Source organism: Hypanus sabinus, chromosome X2 (genome assembly GCF_030144855.1).
Source record: "Hypanus sabinus isolate sHypSab1 chromosome X2, sHypSab1.hap1, whole genome shotgun sequence".
In the NCBI taxonomy this organism is placed as follows: domain Eukaryota; kingdom Metazoa; phylum Chordata; class Chondrichthyes; order Myliobatiformes; family Dasyatidae; genus Hypanus; species Hypanus sabinus.
This window is the reverse complement of record NC_082739.1, coordinates 2,767,447-2,783,336: the sequence shown is the minus strand read 5'-3', so window position 1 is coordinate 2,783,336 and position 15,890 is coordinate 2,767,447. Positions and strand designations below refer to the sequence as shown.

The window sequence follows — 15,890 nt, the reverse complement described above, 5'->3', positions numbered from 1 at the left end:
ATATTTAAGTGGAGGTGGATAGGTTCTTGATTAGTAAAGGCACCAAAGATTACGGGAGAAGGCAGGAGAATGGAGGTTCAGAGATATAATTAATCAGCCATGATGGAATGATGGAGCAGACTTGATGGGCCGAATGGCCCGATTCTGCTCCTAAGTCTGATGGCCTTATGGTCTAACCTGAACTGCTCTTGAAGCATGCAAAATTTGGGAAGGATGTTGACCTAGAATGCAGAGGCGTACCTCTGATAAAACCCAATTGGAGTTTGTCATCAACTTCACGACAAATAAAAATGCAGATGCTCACCAAAAAACAGTGAATGTTGGCAATAATCACCAGGTCAAACAGCATCTGTGAAAGCACCTCTTTTGTGAAAGGCAAATGATTGTTTCACCAACTTGATAATGAACATAATGCAGCCAATGTTTTGTATATCAACTTACAAAGATGGAAAATTAGATCCATTTGACAAATTGAAATCCATAGAAATAGAACAGGTGGACATGTTTAAGAAAATCATTAGTTAAGCAACAGAAAATAGAGAGTGGTGGTGAACAGTCAGAATTAAGAAGTAAACACAAGAGAATCTGCAGATGCTGGAAACCCAGAGTAACACACAAAATACTGGGGGAACTCAGAAGTTCAGGCAGCATCTATGGAGAGGAATGAACAGATGACATTTCAGACAAAAACCCTTCATTAGGACTGGAAAAGAAGGGATAAGAAAGCAGAATAGGAAGGTGGGGGCAGGAGAAGGAGTACAAGCTAGAAGATGAAAGGTGTGACCAGCTGGGTGGAGGAGGGAGGGAGATGAAGGAAGAAGCTGGGAGGTGATAGGTGGAAAAGGTAAAGGGCTGAGGAAGAAGGAATCTGACAGGAGAGTGAAGCATTGAAGAAAGGGAAGGAGGAGAGGCACCAGAGGGGTAGGGGTAGGGGTGGGGGTGGGGTGGGGGTGGGGGGTTAAAGATGTGTTTGGTGGTAGGATTCTGTTGAAAGTGACAGAGTGGATGTGAAGGCTCTTGGGATGGTAAAAGAAACTCTATCCCTGTTAGGGCAGCAGGAAGGTGTGGTGAGGGTGAATATCCAGGAAATAGAGGAGATGCAGATGAGGGCATCGTCAAAGGTGGCGGAAGGGAACTCTGTGATGTCCTGGAAAGGAAAGCCGTATCCTGGGAACTGAGAAAAGAATTTTTACAGGAGACAGGGTGGAAAGATGTCAAGATAACCATGGGAATTGGTAGGTTTGTAAAAGATATCAGTAGACAGTTTGTCCCCAGAGATACAGACACCGAGATTGAGAAAGGGAAGAGAGGTGTCAGAAATGAACTAAGTAAATTTAAAGGTAGGAAGGAAGTTAGAGGTAAAGTGATGAAATTGACAAGCTCAGCATGGGTGCATGAAGCAACACCAATGCAGTCATCAATGCAGTGCAGAAAAAGTTGGAGAGCATTACCATAGAAGGCTTGGACATGGACTAGTCCATATAGCCAACGAAAAGGCAGGCATAGCTGGGGCCCGTGTGGGTGCCCATGGCTACACCTTTGGTTTGGAGAAAGAGAAATTGTTAAGAGTGAGATCCAGTTCTGCCAGACGGGGGAGGGTGGTGGTGGAGGAGAACTAGTTGAGTCTGTTGTCAAGAAAGAAGCAGAGAGCTTTATTAAGAAGTCTTGTGCTATTCCACATGGTTTGGTACTGGACCCAATTCTCCTTTGATTTGTGTATTCGCACCATAATTTCAAAGTGTGGGAATACCATTAACAGCAGAGGGTAGTGAGAGACTGCAGATGGATCCAGCCACACAAGTAGAAGCAATTTTAATATAGTAGTGAGTTAAAATAATAGAACTTGGCAGGAAACTTTACGATCCAGGAAGGTGAACAGAAATCCAAGAAGATGGCAGGACAAGTTAAGAAGGCTGCTAGAAAAGCATTTGATACCCTTAGTTTTATGAACAACTGGACAAAGTACCAAAACAATTGTAAATACATCTAAATCTCCAGCTAGGCCTTGGCTGGAAAATATCCATGCACCACATTTCTAGACAGATATCCAGTGTCCATCTTTGTACATGGATGCTCCAAAGTTGGTACCATGAAGATTTAATGGAAATGACTTACAGTGTTTATAGAGAGGGATTATAGTGACAGAAACTGGTGATGGAAGAATTAAAAAGCTTTCATATTCAAAGTTCAAAGTTCAAAATTAATTTATTACATACAGTATATGTCGCCATATACTACCCTGAGATTCATTTTCTTGCGGGCATTCACAGAACAGAGAAATACAATAGAATCAATGAAAAACTGTGCACAAAGACTGACAATGTGCAAATACAAAAAAAATCACAATAAATCAATCAATCAATCAATAAATAAATAAATAGATAGATAGATAAATAAATAAATAAATAAATAAATAGATAAATAAATAGATAAATAGATAAATAAATAAATAAATAAATAAATAGACAGATAGATAGATAGATAATATTGAGAACATGAATTGTAGAGTCCTTGAAAGTGAGTCCTTTGGTTGTGGAGTCAGTTCAGTGTTGAGGTGAGTAAAATTATCCCCACTGGTCAGAAACCTGTTGGTTGAGGGATAATAGGTGTTCCTGAACCTAGTGGGTGTGGCACCTGAGGCTCCTGTCCCTCCTTCCTGATGGCAGCAATGAGAAGGACGCATGGCCTGGGTGGTTGGGATCCTTGATGATAGATGCTGCTTTCTTGTGGTAATGCTCCTTGTAGATGTACTCGATGGTAGGGAGAGCTTTTCCTGTGATGGAATGGGCTGCATCCACTACTTTCTGTAGACTTTTCCATTCATGGGAATTGAACAATTTTAATATGGGAAATGATTGATGTTGTTTCCATTGACAGAATGCCACCAAAGAGCTGAAACTGCTCAAAGATATCAGATGTCCTGCCTGCAGGGTGCTTCTAACAAAGCCAGCCTAAAACAGTGGGAAAGATGCAGAATGCCTTCAAGATTCTTATGTTCCTCACTAGAACTATGTACATGTGTTAGGTTTCCTGAGCTGCAGGATAGTCCTGGAGTCTATGCCAGCACCTTCCAAACCTGCTTCATTGTTTATGAATGCAAACACTAGAAGATAGTCAGGTAGTGAAAGACTATGCATTCCGTATGTCTGATATTGATAGACTGATAAAACCTACAGACCATTTTTATAAATAATGGTTATCGAACTGACTTGTATGACACATTCCTGTGGATATTTGCACAAGTATGGACAAATGTCTCGCTTCAACAAAAGCAAAATGCTGGAGGAACTCAGCAGGCCAGGCAGCATCAATGGAAAAGAGTACAGACAACATTTCCGGCTGAGACCCTTCATCGGGACTGGAGAAAAAAAGATGAGGAGTCAGAGATAGAAGGTGGGGGGGCGAGGAGGAACCACAGGGTGACAGGTGAAACTAGCAGGGTAGCAGAGTGAAATAAAGAGCTGGGAAGTTGATCGGTGAAAGAGATACAGGATTGGAGAAGGGGGAATCTGACAGGAGAGTGTAGAAGACCACAGAAGAAAGGGAAGGGGGAGTAGCACTAGAGGGAGGTGATGGGCAGGTAAAGTGGTAAAGTGAGAGAGGGAAAAGGGGATGGGGAATGGTGAAGGGGGTGGGGACGTTACTGGAAGTTTGAGAAATTGATGTTCATGCCATCAGGTTGGAGGCTACCCAAACGGAATGCAAGTTGTTGTTCCTCCAACCTAAGTGTGGCCTCATCACAACAGTGGGGGAGGCCATGGATGGACATGTTGGAATGGGAATGGGAAGTAGGATTGAAATGGGTGGCCATTAGGAGAAAACAGCAGCTAGAACATCAAAACCCCAAACCCCCAACCCCCTCCCTCTCAAAAAATCAGTGACAATAGCATCAAACCCTCAACCCCTCTCTCACACACAAAAACTAGCAGATCACTCACATAGGAGCACACCAACATCAGACATCAATCCCTCCCTCACATAAACAAGTAATGTATCACCCACCCACCAATCAGCAACAACACAGAAAACAACGAGACCAATATAAACTACAGTCCAATAATCAAATCAGTGAGCCAATTACCAGTGAAGATCAGTGAAATCAATGGCTCTTAATGGAACCTTTTGCCTTTTTAATCAGTGTTTTGAGTGTCAGAAGATATAAACGGCATTACAGCTAAATCAACCATGATCTGATCTGAAAGATTCCTTTACAATACTGTGTGATATTTGTAAATACGCAACAGGTTCCCTTCACAAGTGCATTTTCCTATAAGATCAACAGCAACAACATTTGTTCCTGGTCACTTTCAAGAAATATTCAATATAGTTCTGACCACAAGACAATAAGACCTAGGAGCAGAATTAGGCGATTCAGCCCATCAAGTCTGCTCTGCAATTCCATAGTGACTGACTTATTAACCCTCTTAATCCCATTCTCCTGCCTACTCCCCGTAACCTTTGACACCCTTACTAATCAAGAATCTATTGACCTCATCTTTAAATATACTCAATGACTTGTGCACCACAGCTGTATATGGCAATGAATTCCACAGATTCACCCCCCTCTGGCTAAAGAAATTCCTCCTCATCGTTATTCTAAAGGAACGTCCTTCTATTCTGAGACTGTGCCCTCTGGTCCTAGACTCTCCCACCATAGGAAACATCCTTTCCACATCCACTCTATCTAGGCCTTTCAATACTCAGTGGATTTCAATGAGATCCACTCTCATTCATCTAAACTCCAGTGAGTATGGGTCAGGGCCATCAAATGCACCTCATACGTTAAGCCTTTCATTCCTGGGATCATTCTCATGAACCTCCTCTGGACCCTCTCCAATGCCAGCATTTTGTTTAGAGTGGATATGAACATGATATTCAGAGTAGACTGCTTGGACGTTACTTTGTAAAAATACAAGGACCAGTCCTGGAATTGAAATACGATTCATTTCAACATGCAGTTTAAATAGATGCTTACTGTACACACATGCCCAGATAGATCCTTCTTTAATGTGCTTGGCATTTATCAAGGTGAGGCTTGCCGTTCTTTTGTTTCCCTTCCCAAGCCTGTACACAAAGATAATATTTTGTGAAACAAGGTCCAATTCGTTGCACTTCAGAATTTTACCAAATGAATTCAGCTTCCAGCTGTAGTCACTGCATCATCTCTGAATTTAATTCCTCCATCATTGGAACCTGAGCCATCAAATGCAAAGATCTATTATCAAAATCAGAATCAATTTTAACATCACTGACATAAGTCGTGAAATTTGTTATTTTGTAGCAGCAGTACAGTGCAATATATAAAAACAAATTATAAATTCCAATAAGAAATATTATTTATAGCTATAATTTATAGTATAACTATATACTATAGGGTTAGGGTTCAAAATGAAGACAAGCTGATGTTAATCTATCGAGTGTTAAACTGACAGAAAATTAAAACGATGTTGAGACTGTGCTTCCACAATATGGAGCAATTTAGTTTTTAAAAAGCAGCACAGTAAGTGAAGAAATATATCTTAAACTGAATCACATGCCTTCAGGCTTAATGTCAGAGCTTTTAACCCAGCAAATTACCACTTGACACTTACACACTGCTCTCTCCAGCCAACAACCAACAGTGAGGTAACTTGCATAGTGTTCTGTCAAGCTGGGGCTGATCACATCTATGGAATTATAACTCTTGCCTGATCTGATTCAGGCTATGTTTCAAATTTATTTTTATTTCAACTGTCATTAAACATATCACCATGGTTCTGGCTTTCTGAAGTTTGATTCATTCAACAGCTGCCGTTATCCCACATAAAGCAGGAAAACCTCACAAGTATGACCGATTAATGTCAAATTTTACTTTGTGTGGAGATGAGAAAACCAGCATATTTCAAAGCTTCTTTTTAGCATAGCTATTGTGACACTGGACTTGCTGGACTAAGACAGATACATTTAACATCTTCAGCATTGTTTTACCTGTTGTTCTGGGACCAGGCTGACAGAATGAAACTGTGGATTAGGCAGCAGCCAATCCAATCATCATTGTTGACTGCCAAGTGTCTATTAGTTAGCTGCTCTCGCCATGGTAGGCTCAAAGATTTTCTCAATAAAACAGCTTTCTAGAAAGTATGGAAGGAAGGATGTGTGTATTAAAAGGGCAGCCTAGCAGTTAGTGTAGCACTTTCAGGACAGGTGAGCTGGGTTCAATTCTGCCACTGTCTGTAAAGAGTGTGTACGTTCTCCCTGTGACCACAAGGTTTCTTCCAGGTGCTCCGATTTCCTCCCACATTCTAAAGACACACATTTCAAGTTGTAGGTATGATATGCTGACATCAGAAGCATGGTGACACTTGCGGGCTGCCCCCAGTAATCCTTGACTGTTAATCGTTGATACAAATGATGCATTTCACTGTATGTTTCAATGTGTACATGACAAATGAAGCTAACCTGTCTTTCTTTTCTTTTAATCTAAAAAAGCTACATGGCACCATCTCTCTGTTTGTAATGAAAGATGGGGTAAAATAGTGAATGCTGTGTTGACATGATGTTGGAATCACAGTTACTTTCTACAGTGGATCTACAGAATTTGCTGGTTGATTTTTATTACTCTTTCATTTGCTTTTTACAAGCATTTCCTCCCCCTTGGTGTCACTGATTATTCTTAACTACTTTCTGAACTTACTCTGAAACCATTCATCAATATATTCCCTGCATGAAGCTGGCAATGGAACGTCAGATCAATGAAAGTCTTTTCAATCAATTCCAAATCATTTCTCTAAAACATAATTAAAGTCATTCAGTCTCATTCCCACTTATTTGGTTGCACACATTTCTTGTCAATGATTTTTTAAATGTATCATTTTTCCCTGTGTTTATTTCTCCTTCCTCTTTACTTTATTGCTATTTATGTCACTTTCTTTACCTTCTGTTGTTTAGTATCTGAACGGTGTAGAGTTAGGTAAGGGAGAAATACAAAGAGATCTAGGAGTCCTTGTTCATCAGTCACTGAAGGTGAATGAGCAAGTGCAGCAGGCAGTGAAGAAGGCTAATGGAATGTTGGCTTTTATTACAAAGGGAATTGAGTACAAGAGCAAGGAAATCCTCTTGCATTTGTACAGGGCCCTGGCGAGACCACACCTGGAGTATTGTGTACAGTTTTGGTCTCCAGGGTTAAGGAAGGACATCCTGGCTGTAGAGGAAGTGCAGCGTAGATTCATGAGGTTAATTCCTGGGATGTCCGGACTGTCTTACGCAGAGAGGTTAGAGAGACTGGGCTTGTACACGCTGGAATTAGGAAGATTGAGAGGGAATCTGATTGCAACATATAAGATTATTAAGGGATTAGATAAGATAGAGGCAGGAAATATGTTCCAGATGCTGGGAGAGTCCAGTACCAGAGGGCATGGTTTGAGAATAAGGGGTAGGTCATTTAGGACAGAGTTAGGGAAAAACTTCTTCTCCCAGAGAGTTGTGGGGGTCTGGAATGCACTGCCTTAGAAAGCAGAGGAGGCCAATTCTCTGGATGCTTTCAAGAAGGAGCTAGATAGTTATCTTATGGATAGGGGAATCAAGGGATATGGGGACAAGGCAGGAACCGTGTATTGATAGTAGATGATCAGCCATGATCTCAAAATGGCAGTGCAGGCTCGAAGGGCCGAATGGTCTACTTCTGCACCTATTGTCTATTGTCTATTGTCTATAATTCACCTTCCTTCTTTTCCTATCTGGTTTCTTCTGTTCTCAAAGCCTAGTGATAAACTGCTGATCTCACAATTTACTGAAGTCCCAGATGTCCTGTGGTTGGCTCTGTTATAAGGTCTTGCCTCCACTAAGTTTTTGTACAGATTTTTGAATTGCAGAATGTGGAAGAGGTCTGACTATAACATTTATCATAATCTTGTTGGATTTTGGCTGCATATGGGACTAGTGACTGAGAGATCAGAGTGCAAATCATTAAATGGGCCAACATAATTACTCAGGTTTTTGACAAAGGCAGTAACTCGTTCTTAATGTAATCTTGCTGCTATCTGTTACAGTATGCACCCAATTGTGCCAGCTTCTGGATTTAGATGCTCCAATTCTCGGAATATGACTAGCTGGTGCAGCTCCTTTAAAGAGTCAGGCCCATCCTGCTAATTGATGGCCATGTTTTTGTGCCAAGATTTTAATATTTAAAGTTCAGGGTTCAATGGCCAGCTCTACTTTGGATTCTTGTCTAGCAAAACCCTGGACTCCATTTTAAAAAGCAAGTTCCATTATCTCCAAGAATGGCCATTCTTCCAAGAATGCGCAGCATGGTAACATAGCGTACAAACAAGCTGGATGAACTCAGCAGGTCGGGCAGCATCCGTTGAAACGAACAGGCAATGTTTCGGGCCGAGACCCTTCGTCAGGACTGAAGAAGGAGGGGGCAGGGGCCCTATAAAGAACGTGGGGGGAGGGTGGAATGTGCCAGGTGAAAAACCAATCAATGGAAAGATCAAGTAACATCAAGAAAGATTGGTAACATAGCAGTTAGTAGCGCCATCAGTCACCAATCAGGTTTCAATTCCTACTGCTGAGCGTAAGGAGTTGGTACGTTCTCCCCAGGACTGTGCATGTTTCCTCCTGCTGTCTGGTTTCCTTCCATATTCCAGGTGTACGTGTAAGGGTTAGTAAGTTGTGGGTATGCTTTGTTGACGCCAGAGGTGTGGCGACACTTGCGGCTGCCCCCAGCACTTCCTCAGACTGTGTTGGTCATTGACACAAAGGATGCATTTCTCTGTATGTTTTGAAAACTTATCTTCCAGCATGTTACCCAGACATTCTGAAGCCCTGTGAGTATAGAATTCATAGCACAGAATATGGCCATTCAACCTATCATAGTTATACAACCATAAACACTATTTACATGTCCTCCCTAGATTACTAACAGCCAACTTGTGTAGAGACTTGTAAGTAAAATCAAGCACTTGGGAAACCGTAAGGTGGATTTGCCAGCTGTTGTGGGCCTGCAGACACTTTCTGCTGTGTGGAAACTCAGCTTAGGGTCACATTTCCAATTTGTGAACTGTTCAGGTTACAAAACGGTTCACAGGAACAGAACCCTGTTGCATCCTGGAGAGAGCCTGTGGTCTCATTTCACTCCCCAGCTCCCAAGCCATAGATTTATAGCTTACACCAATAGCACTGCTCACCTTCTCTGTGCCATCAGGGGAAAGTGAGAAAAGCCTGGGAGTTACTGGAGCACGTTTAAACAAAGCAGCATTTACTGGTCTAACACACAAAACCCTGGAGGAACTGAGCAGGTCAAGCAGCGTCTATTGAAATAAATAAACAGTCAACATTTCAGGCTGAGACCCTTCATCAGGACTAATGGAGTATATCAGCATAAATTATGGAGAAGGACAGGACTGGACTTTAGAGTTGAGATTTTTGATTGGAGAAAGGCTAACTTTGAGGGGATGTGAAGGGATTTAGAGAGAGTGGATTGGGTCAAGTTGTTTTATGGGAAGGATGTAATAGAGAAATGGAGGTCATTTAAGGGTGAAATTATGAGGGTACAGAATCTTTATGTTCCTGTTAGGGTGAAAGGAAAGGTTAAAGGTTTGAGAGCACCATGGTTTTCAAGGGATATTAGAAATTTGGTTCAGAAAAAGAGGGATGTCTACAATAGATATAGGCAGCATGGAGTAAAGGAATTGCTCGAGGAATATAAAGAATGTAGAAGGAATCTTAAGAAAGAGATTAGAAAAGCTAAAAGAAGATACGAGGTTGGTTTGGCAAATAAGGTGAAAGTAAATCCGAAAGGTTTCTACAGTTATATTAAAAGCAAGAGGATAGTGAGGGATAAAATTGGCCCCTTAGAGAATCAGGGTGGTCAGCTATGTGTGGAACCGAAGGAGATGGGAGAGATTTTGAATGATTTCTTCTCTTCGGTATTCACTAAGGAGAAGGATATTGAATTGTCTAAGGTGTGGGAAACAAGTAAGGAAGTTATGGAACCTATGACAATTAAAGAGGTGGAGGTACTGGCGCTTTTAAGAAATTTAAAAGTGGATAAATCTCCGGGTCCTGACAGGATATTCCCCAGGACCTTGAGGGAAGTTTGTGTAGAAATAGCAGGAGCTCTGACGGAGATCTTTAATATGTCATTAGAAACGGGGATTGTGCCGGAGGATTGGCGTATTGCTCATGTGGTTCCATTGTTTAAAAAGGGTTCTAGAAGGAAGCCTAGCAATTATAGACCTGTCAGTTTGACATCAGTGGTGGGTAAATTAATGGAAAGTATTCTTAGAGATAGTATTTATAATTATCTGGATAGACGGGATCTGATTAGAAGTAGCCAGCATGGATTTGTGCGTGGAAAGTCATGTTTGACAAACCTTATTGAATTTTTTGAAGAAGTTACGAGGAATGTTGACGAGGGTAAGGCAGTGGATGTAGTCTATATGGACTTCAGCAAAGCCTTTGACAAAGTTCCACATGGAAGGTTAGTTAAGAAGGTTCAGTCGTTAGGTATTAATGCTGGAGTAGTAAAATGGATTCAACAGTGGCTAGATGGGAGATGCCAGAAAGTAGTGGTGGATAATTGTTTATCGGGATGGAGGCCGGTGACTAGCGGGGTGCCTCAGGGATCTGTTTTGGGCCCAGTGTTGTTTGTAATATACATAAATGATCCGGATGATGGGGTGGTAAATTGGATTAGTAAGTATGCCGATGATACTAAGGTAGGAGGTGTTGTGGATAATGAGGTGGGTTTTCAAAGCTTGCAGGGAGATTTATGCCGGTTAGAAGAATGGGCTGAACGTTGGCAGATGGAGTTTAATGCTGAGAAGTGTGAGGTTCTACATTTTGGCAGGAATAATCCAAATAGAACATACAGAGTAAATGGTAGGGCATTGAGGAATGCAGAGGAACAGAGAGATCTAGGAATAACTGTGCGTAGTTCCCTGAAGGTGGAGTCTCATGTAGATAGGGTGGTGAAGAGGGCTTTTGGAACGCTGGCCTTTATAAATCAAAGCATTGAGTACAGAAGTTGGGATGTAATGCTAAAGTTGTACAAGGCCAAATTTGGAATATTGTGTGCAGTTCTGGTCACCGAATTATAGGAAAGATATCAATAAATTAGAGAGAGTGCAGAGACGATTTACTAGGATGTTACCTGGGTTTCAGCAATTAAGTTACAGAGAAAGGTTGAACAAGTTAGGTCTCTATTCATTGGAGCGTAGAAGGTTGAGGGGGGATTTGATCGAGGTATTTAAAATTTTGAGAGGGATAGATAGAGTTGACATGAACAGGCTGTTTCCATTGAGAGTAGGGGAGATTCAAACGAGGGGACATGATTTGAGAGTTAGGGGGCAGAAGTTTAAGGGAAACACGAGGGGGTATTTCTTTACTCAAAGGGTGATAGCTGTGTGGAATGAGCTTCCTGTAGAAGTAGTAGAGGCCAGTTCAGTTGTGTCATTTAAGGTAAAATTGGATAGGTATATGGACAGGAAAGGAGTGGAGGGTTATGGGCTGAGTGCGGGTAGGTGGGACTAGGTGAGATTAAGAGTTCGGCACGGACTAGGAGGGCCAAGATGGCCTGTTTCCATGCTGTGATTGTTATATGGTTATATATGGTTAAATGTGTGGGACTGGTGATGGGAGAAGTAAGGATATTTTCCTTTAAGTTGACATGATATGTAGAAGCTTATCCCTGGGCTGTGAGAGATCTGGGATCAAATTCCTGGGATCAGAGAAATAAACAGTATGACATTCCTGATATAGGAGGGTACTAGATCATATTCCTAGGGCATATAAATGCATAGATTTTAAATTGCATGTCTCTTTGAAATATACAAGGTAATGATTTTCAACTGACCTTATGTGATCTCAGTCAAACTTGTTTGCTTTTACAGATGGTCATAGCAGCAGGTACATTGGTGGACTTGGAGGCCAGAGACTTTGAAGGTATGTAATTACTGCTCAGTCATCGAGGGTTTGGCCTCACTGGTTGTATAAAACCCATGTTTAATCCTGATTGGTCCCCATATCTAGAAAAGATGTGCTGGCATTGGAGAGGGTCCAGAACAGGTTTCGATGAATGTTCCCAGGAATGAAAGGGTTAATGGAAGGATTACTAATATGAGAGGGCATAATTTTAGGATGATTGGAGGAAAATATAGGGAGGATGTCATAGCTAAGTTCTTTACACAGAGTGGTGGGTGTGCGGAATGCCCTGCCAGGGGCAGAGGTAGATACATCAAGAACATTTGAGAGATAGGCACATGGATGATAAAAACAAATGGAGGGCGATGTGGAAGGGAAGAGTTAGATTGATCTTGGAGTAGGTTATCAGGTCAGCTCAAAATTGTGCACCAAAGGGCCTGTACTTTGTTGTAACATATGAAGAGTGTTTGATGACTCTAAACCTGTATTCACTGGAGTTTAGAAGAATGAGGTGTGTGTTGCTGAAATGCTATCACTTTGGACACTGTTGAGGGGGAGTCGCAGTGACCAGGTCTCTGGTACTGTGGCTCAGAAGACCAGTGACGTGAAGAGGAATGCAGAAGTGATAGGTGATTCTGTAGTTAGAGGAATAGAGACAAGACTCTGTGGATGCGATAGAGACATCCAGATGGTATGTTACCTACCAGGTGTTCAGGGTCAGGGACGTCTCGGATCAGGTCCAGAGCATTCTTGTTTCCTGTTCTTCCACCTTGCAAAGAAATGAGTTAATTATCCAGAACTGAATTTCCAGCTTGTTCAAATCCTTGAATTGATTCTGAAAATCCTTCTACAAGTGTAAGCAGTACTCTTGCAAATCACCATCTGTGAAAGAGAGTGCCATACTTTCCACACAGGGGAACTGTGAGAACATTCTTCTCCCAATGTTCTGCTTATATATTTTCAATTTTTTGTGTACAATGTCCTGGGTATGTTACTCAAAATGGCCTCGTTGGTTTGTTACAAGTAGGAATGTTTCTTTGTCGGATAAGTGTTTCTCTCGCCGTTGTTTCACTTTAGAATGGCTGATATGGTAATTGTCTTCATTTGTTAATCAATGGGGAATGTCATTGTGTCTTGTGATGCTGGGAACTTGGGGGAGGGGTTTTCACGGGTTTTTTTGGGGAGGCCGAGGAAGACGCTGAGGAAGGTGGACGTGTGCTGGACTGCTCGTAAGACCACCGGGGTGGTCCCAGGTGCGACGGCCGGATGGGTCGATTGGTTCGTTGATTGAGCTCCAACGAGTGCACTAAACAGACTGAACTTTGATAAGTTGGCGCCTTTTGTTTTTTCCTTGTATATATATATATATATATATATATATATAAATATTGTATTGCCTACTATTTTTTTAATTTTAGTAAACTCTTTAAAGTGTATTTCATAACGGTATTTGTTGTGGGTTTGATACTGTTGGCGGGCGCGAGGCATTAACTCGATTCTCACAGCACCTGCGTGTACGGGAGGTGGGTTGGAGAGTGGCTGGATCTCCTTTTTCCCCTAGACATATACCAGCCTGTGGGTAAGGGTTACATTTGTGGGGTGCTCGTCCCGGATTGGATTGTCAGGGGCTGTGGAATCACGCAGGCAGCAGAGCGGAGATGGACAGAGATAAGTTTGTTTGTTGGTGCCAGTTTGAAGGTGTACCAGTACAGTACGCATGCGTAGTGAGCGGAGTGGATTTTCGAGTTTCGGGAGACGCGATAGTGCGGGGTTTAAGTTCGGTGAAGGGTATTGGGCAGGTAGAATTGGTAGCTAGACGGTGTGGTAGAGAGGTGGAGTCTAGCTGGGTGTTGGTTCGTACGAGTGCTGAAGTCAGGATGGTGGAACTGCCGGCGACGGTCAGTGTACCGGGGGAGGAGGGGCTGTGGGGGCTCCACTCCTACAAGGATGAGGCTGAGGAGACATCGGAGGAGGAGTTAGAGCTAGAGGTGGACCCCAGAGAGGTGCCCAGCACTAGTAAAAGGAGGTGGGAGGAGGGAGTCGTGACTAAGCCCCGCTCCCCAGGTAGGGTGGAAGCCTCGGAGCTGGCAGCCGCGCTTAATTCCCTGGTGGGGGTGGCCGAGAGGCCACGGCTGAAGCTGGGGGTGTTCTCCGGAGCCAAGCCTACTCTGGATGGGGAGGTGGACTATGAGACCTGGATCGAGCATACGTCTTTGATGTTAGAGGAGTGGCCAGGCTCAGAGGAGGAGAAGAGGCAGCGATTGGTGGGAAGTTTGAGGGGCTTAGCAGCCAAAATCGTCCGGGAGTTGAAAGCTGAGAAGCCTGGGGCCTCAGTGGAGGACTGCCTAGAAGTTTTGGAGGGAGCGTTTGGGTTGTCAGGGGAACCCTGGCTGCTTTTAGCAGAGTTTCAACGCCTGGAACAATGGAGAGGGGAAAAGCTCTCCGAGTACATATTTAGGATGGAGGGGTTGCTCTCGGGGCTGCGGCACCGAGGGGTAGTGAAGGCGACTGACGTGGCTAGCGTGAGGATGAGTCAGCTATTCAGTGGCTCTCTGGAGGAGGACAAAGTGGCGTGGACTATCCGGCAGGCTTATAGGAAAGGTCCCCCTCCATCCTTCGGGCAACTGATTAGAGAGGTGCGAGAGGAAGAGAGAGCGTTGGGGCGGAAAAGGGGCGCGGGCCTACGGGAGCGATCTTCAGCGATACAGGAAGTGGTGGCTGAGTGGAGGAATGACAAACCCCCGGGGAGTAGGGAACCCCCTTTGGAGGGGAGGGACAGGGGAGGTACCTACTCTCAGGGGCGATCAGTGCAGTGGATTGGGAGCAGGAGCCGTCCTGGGAGAGGAGGGGCGGCCGGCAGTGTGTGCTTTAACTGTGGGAAAGAGGGGCATTTCAGGCGGGACTGTGGAAGGCCGAGGGTGTGCTATAGCTGTGGAGAGGAGGGTCACTTTAGGTGGGATTGTGAGAGACGAGGAGTCCCGCGGAGGACAAGCCCCCCTGCGACTAAGGGAGAGGTGTCGGGGAAACTTAGGAGAGGCTCAGTGAGGGAACGGACTGGAGCCTCTGGAAGAACACGTTCCCAGAGATCAGCCAGAAGACCACCGGGTGCCCACGCCTCTGTTCCGGATGGGCTGGTAGGACCCCGTGCCAGTGTGGGTCTATGGATAGAGGGAATTTACGCAAAAGCCGTTCTTGATACGGGATCGCAGGTGACCTTATTGTACCGGTCTTTCTACAATCAATATCTAAAGCATTTGCCCGTAACCCCATTTGACGCCCTGCAGATTTGGGGTGTGAGCGAGGGTGACTACCCGTACGATGGGTACCTATCGGTGAGATTGGAGTTCTTGGAGGGCGATGTGGGAGTGTCGGAAGCTATTGAGACGTTGGTGTTGGTGTGTCCTGACCCAGTGGAAACCGGTGGTGCTGCCCTCCTGGTGGGGACTAACTCCCCAGTTGTGCGACGGCTCCTGGGAGCTTGTAAGGAGAAAGGGGGGGAAAACTTTCTGGAGACCCTCTCGGTGCATCCAGTGTTTCGAGCAGTGTTCGCAGAAGGGGTTGCCTCCCAAGGGCTGGACCCGGAGTGTAAACGAGGGACGGTGTGGTGTACGCAGGCGAGGCCCAAGGTGATCCGACCCGGGGAGGTAGCCCTAGTGATGGGGACCCCCAGATTCCCAGGAGTGCCGACGGGAGAAGCCCTGTTAGTAGACGCCCCAGACGATCTTGAAGGGGAGACACGATTTCCGGCGGGGGCGCTGGTGAGGCCCGAAGTGCGGAGACCAGGGGTGGTACATGCGAGGCATATAGCTGTAAGTGTCAGGAACACCACGGCAAGAGAAATCACCTTTAAGAGGGGAATGCCGCTGGCACATCTGTTCCCGGTGACGGTAATGTCCAGCGCACCAGTGCGGACCCCTAATGGGGAGGGATCGGAGCATCGAAGGGAGCTGACCGCTGAAGCCTTTAACTTTGGGGATTCCCCAGTG

The 15,890-nt window shown here is 44.2% G+C and overlaps 1 protein-coding gene across 1 annotated transcript in view; it reads left to right on the top strand.

Moving 5' to 3' along the window:
• LOC132385081 (NF-kappa-B inhibitor delta-like) overlaps window positions 1-15,890 on the top strand; it is a 73,265-nt gene that overhangs the window by 32,487 nt on the left and 24,888 nt on the right. The window contains exon 7 of the mRNA XM_059956808.1: window positions 11,874-11,925. Within this exon, the coding sequence (XP_059812791.1) occupies window positions 11,874-11,925 (52 nt within the window). The remainder of the gene's footprint in view (window positions 1-11,873; window positions 11,926-15,890) is intronic.